Source organism: Vidua chalybeata, chromosome 24 (genome assembly GCF_026979565.1).
Source record: "Vidua chalybeata isolate OUT-0048 chromosome 24, bVidCha1 merged haplotype, whole genome shotgun sequence".
Lineage (NCBI taxonomy): Eukaryota > Metazoa > Chordata > Aves > Passeriformes > Viduidae > Vidua > Vidua chalybeata.
This window is the reverse complement of record NC_071553.1, coordinates 2,720,624-2,725,406: the sequence shown is the minus strand read 5'-3', so window position 1 is coordinate 2,725,406 and position 4,783 is coordinate 2,720,624. Positions and strand designations below refer to the sequence as shown.

Sequence of the window (4,783 nt, the reverse complement as noted above, 5' to 3'; positions counted from 1 at the left end):
AAATTGAATTTGGCTGACAACATCCGGCGTTTCGTAAGGGCGCTTTGATGTTTGTTTACTCGCCAGCTCCAGCACATGCTCCGCACCAGCCTGCGGATGAATGGGAACGAAAAGGGCTCAGCACCTCTTTGATCTCTCCCAGGAGAGCTGCCAGGAGCAGTCAGCTCTGGAAACACCCCGTGGAGGGATGGATCCGGCTGTCCCTGTGGTGCTTTTAACCGGCTGATCCCAGTTCATGCTGGGATGGGATCTTTGGAGGCAAGTCTGGCTGGAGACAAGGTCCCTGGAGTAGTCATGGTGTGGTCACTGGTACCCCACAACTCACAGCATATCCTCCATCCCGCTCCACAACAAAGCAATGTCTCCATCACAGCAAGTGTTTTGTTTTTATTTAAAACTGCATAAAAAAAATAAGATTTCTCAATTCCCCTGTACAATATTAACTATTAACAAAACCCGCTGGCTACACACTTGGTTACAGGTACAGACTGGACAGTGCCGACAGCCTGGGCCAGCCCCCCCCCCCCAGCCCAAAAAACAAGACACCCGTGGAAAAAACCCAAATTCATCTGCAAATTGAGATCTGCACGTGGCAAGGAAAGAACAGCACCCAGAACTATGTACACAGAGAGCTGGGGAGAAGCAGCCACCCCACACCTCCACCAAACATCCAATGGAAACACGACGGGCCTGGGGATGGACACAGGACAGAAACAGAGGGAAGACCCGAATGGAAAACCAGGGGATCAGCAGCTGTAGAAGCAAGGCATGGGCTGGAAACCCACATGAATTATAAATAAATAAATAAGTTATCCTAGCGGCTAGAACTCTTCCTTTAAAAAACAAACAAACAACAAATTTATGAAAATAAATTAAAAACAAAAACTGGAAATGAGAAAAAAGGCAAAATGTTATCACTATTCACAACTGTACATCAAGCTTTGCTCCTGTAGAACTATGTACACATTTACAGCTGTTGGTTTGCATTGTTTGTGCATTCATGAGGGCACAGAGAAGCAAAGAACCCCAGAAAACCCGTGTGGGATGGAGGCACAGGAGGCGAGGCATAACCCACTTGGTTCCCAAGCATCTTCTGACCCATTTCCTTTTTTAAAAGGGAAAAGGAACTATAGGCCCAGGCAAGTCTCAGAAAAGCAGCACTGTAGGAAAAGTCAAGTCTTTCCTCCAGTACAGCTCAGATCAAACAGAAGGCACACAAGCATGGGGACAGGGAGAAGGGACAGTGAGAAGGGACAGCCACTTTGCCACAGGCCCTGCCCTCCCCAGTTTTCTCCCATTGAAGCTTTTCTTGCAGTCAGGTCATCCAATTCAGCAGGTCAAGATGACACTTGAGAGCCTCCAAAACCAGTCCAAAAGAAATTACTGGTAAAATCTCAGAAGAGTCCAGGGCAGCTGGCTTAGATGGTGGCTACTAGAACTCGGAAGAGCAGGTCCTCAGCCTAGCTCCAGGGCAAGATGTGCATGTTGCCATCTGAGGATCCCTGCTCAGTGCTATGGTCAAGATGAAAAAGTCTGGTTTTCTTTGCTTCTTATGACCAGGAGCTGCATGCAGCTGCTACTTGTCAGGCTCCTGAATCAAACTGTGCAGGTGGATCTCAGCAGGTTCCAGGTGAATGTCCTGCAGCCAAGAATGGTTGAAAATATCTTCCAACGACGGCCTGTCCGAGGGGCGCATGGACAAGCACCACTTGATGAGGTGTTGGCACTCTGGGCAGAGACAGCAGCAAGCAGCGGTCAGTCAGAGCAGGCTCCCGTCCACCCTGTGCCACCGTCCAGCCACCCAGCTGTGCCCAGCCCTCCCCATCCACCCTGTGCTTGGGAGGAGAGCAGGATGGCAGCACACGTGCCACCTCCTCCAGCCACCCAGGGCAGATGAAGGCCCTTCCCTGCTGCCTCTTATCCCAGAGCCGGGTACCCACCGAGAGAGATGCGCCGTCGGAAGAAGAGCTGTCCCCGGATGATGTCCTCGTCCTGCTCGAAGGGGACGTCCCCACACACCATGTTGTAGAGCAGGACGCCCAGCGACCAGATGGTGGCTGAGTGGCCGTGGTAGCGGTGGAAGCGGATCCACTCCGGGGGGCTGTACACCCGCGTTCCTGTGGGAAACAGGAGCTCATCAGCCCCTCGCCCGAGCATCCCTGGGCGTCGCTGGCACCCGGCGTGACCCGCCCGCCTTCCCGCCAGCACGTGACTCTTGTTTACAAACTTTGGGTTGTAAAAGGAAAGCGCCGGTGCCAGAAGAGGGCAGCAGGGCCCGGGGAAGGCCCGGCCGTTACATGCGAGGAAAAAACCCACCTACGGGTGGGGAAAAACCACGCCTTTCCCCCCCCCGGCAATGGCAAAAAAAAAATTAAAATTATAAACCAAGGCAAACAAGGGGAGAGGAGCAGCCCCAGCCCTTCCGCACCTGCAAACCAAACCGGCCGGTGCTCGGGTTTTGCAAACCCCCCTCTCCTTCCCCCCCTCCCCAAGGTGTTTTTGTCACGCTGGCTTCCCCCGCCCCAGCCCGAGCCAGGCTGGGTGACGGAGGCTGTCAGCAGGGCCGGGAGCCGGCTCCCGTTTCACAACATCCTCCCCGTGCCAAACAGCAACTTGGCAGCAGCTGCAGAATTCATGCCGTCCCCCCCGCCACGGGGAAACCTCCGGAGCCCGGCCCGGCCGCGCAACGCCCGGCACACCGGGAGTACACCCGGCTGTGGGCTCACCGTCAAACTGCGTGTAGAGCGTGTCCTTGAGGAAGGTGCCGGAGCCGAAGTCGATGAGCTTGAGCTCGCCCGTGGCCAGGTCGAGCAGGATGTTCTCGTCCTTGATGTCGCGGTGCAGGACGCCGCAGTTGTTGCAATGCCGCACGGCCTCCAGCACCTGGCGGAACAGCCCCCGCGCCATCTCCTCCGGCAGGAACCCCCGCTCCGTGATGAAGTCAAAGAGGTCCTGCGACGGCTCCGGACGCTCCATCACCACCACGAAGCTGTCCGGGAGCTCGAACCAGTCCAGGAGCTGGATGACGCCGTGGAAGCCAGAGCCCACCTTGTTCAGAAGCACGATCTCCAGAGGCACACGGCTGCCGCTGGGCTGCGGGGGGACCACGCTGCCATCAGCGGGGCTGAGCTAAGCTACCCTCGCCCGCGGCAAGCCCTGGTGTCCCCTTGCCCGCATCCACCGGTCCTGGACATCCCCCCGCCCAGGGGATGCTACGGTGTTTCCCTGCCCACTCCCATCGGTCCCGGGCATCCCGGTGTCCTGCTGCCCGCCCCCATCGGCGCTAGGCATTCCCCGGCCCGAGATGCGCCGCGTCCCCCGGTGACCCCACACCCGCTCCCCCCGCGCCGTCCCGGTTTCCACCCTCCCGCGTCTCTGCTCATCCCCGCCCGTCACGCCTCGGGTTCTCCCGCTGGCCCCGCTCACTCACCAGCTCGCCCCACTGCGAGATGCGGTCCCGGGCCACGCGTTTAATCGCCACCTGCGAGCCAAGGGGAAGGGCGGGATGAGCTCGGCGCCGGGATGAGCTCGGCGCCCGCCCCGCCGAGCCCCCTCCTGCTCCGCCCGCCGCCGGCCCCGCCACTTACCGGGGCGCCGTCCGAGAGGCGGATCCCCGAGTAAACGCTGCCGAAGCCGCCGCTCCCCAGCAACGGGCCCACCCGGTACAGCTGCTCCAGCGGCTCCTTCTCCTTCCCTGTGGACGAGACCCGCCCGTCAGCGCTCCGCCCGCTGCCCCGGCCGGCCCCGAGTCGGGACGGGCACCCCCGGGACGGGCGTCGCTGACCTGGCTGTAGCTTGGCGGGGTGCAGTTCCCCGGCGGTCCCGGAGCGGAGATGCGCCAGCGAGGTGATTTTGGAGAGCAGCATCCCGGTGGCGGAGGCCGGTGAGCGGGGCCGGTGGCTGCACCTGCGGCTCGGCGCCGGGCAGCGCTGTGAGGGCAGCGCTGTGAGGGCGGCGCGAGCGGGCGGGGTGCGGGCGCGAGCGGCCGCTCCGCGCGAGGCCCGGCCGCGTGTGGCGCGCGGCCCCTGCCGGCCCCGCGAGCCGCAGGGGCCGGGGGCGGGGCCGCACGCCCCGGGAGGCGGGGCTACGGCGCGGAGTCACGCCCCCCCCAGCGCCCGGCGGCCAATGGGGAGCGGGCGCGGCGGCGGCGCGCGCGGGCCGCGCCGCCCGGCCGGCCCCGCGCGGTCACGGGACCCCCGCCCGCGCCCCCGCCTTCCGCTGCCGCCCCTCCGCCGGCCGGCTTTTCCCGGGAATCGCAGCTTCCCGCTCCGCCGGCCGGCTTTTCCCGGGAGTCGCAGCTTCCCGCTCCGCCGGCCGGCTTTTCCCGGGAGTCGCAGCTTCCCGCTCCGCCGGCCGGCTTTTCCCGGGAATCGCAGCTTCCCACGTGCCCGGCCGGCTTTTCCCGGGAATCGCAGCTTCCCACGTGCCCGGCGTACCCCGGCTCACCCCGCTGTTGCTTCATCCCGCGCCAACCAGTGCCTGAACTTTTCCCCTTTCCAGTAAAAGTGGCCATGTGGCCCTTCCAGCTGGGGACTCTTGACTAACATCCCTATTTTTTAGGGGTTTTTTTCCCCCCCGCCCCGTCTTCTTTTTTTCCGCAGAAGTCGCTGGCTGAGATGCCCCCCCCGAGTTCCAGAGATAAGATAAATAATTTACTGGATGGAGATCTCTGATTACTCACTCTATTAGCATTTGGAGCAAAGAGCTCCAGCCACTGGGAGCTGAATTATTCCAGACAAAGCCCATCTGGACTCGTGCTCCTAAGCAAGACCGAAGAGTTCCT

At 61.3% G+C, this 4,783-nt stretch overlaps 1 protein-coding gene across 2 annotated transcripts; it reads right to left on the bottom strand.

Annotated features, from left to right (window-relative positions):
- Positions 1-367: 367 nt before the first annotated feature.
- Positions 368-3,958, bottom strand: PIM1 (Pim-1 proto-oncogene, serine/threonine kinase). 2 transcript variants are annotated; one of them, XM_053963971.1, is made up of 6 exons: positions 3,785-3,955; positions 3,588-3,694; positions 3,431-3,481; positions 2,727-3,093; positions 1,941-2,117; positions 368-1,728 (listed from the first exon to the last, which is right to left on the bottom strand). In XM_053963971.1, the coding sequence occupies exons 1-6, from the start codon at positions 3,864-3,866 to the stop codon at positions 1,577-1,579; spliced, it is 936 nt and encodes a 311-aa protein (XP_053819946.1). In that variant the 5' UTR covers positions 3,867-3,955; the 3' UTR covers positions 368-1,576. The 2 variants fall into 2 exon arrangements, with proteins under 2 accessions (XP_053819946.1, XP_053819945.1); XM_053963970.1 differs by having other exon boundaries at positions 3,588-3,958.
- Positions 3,959-4,783: the final 825 nt, after the last annotated feature.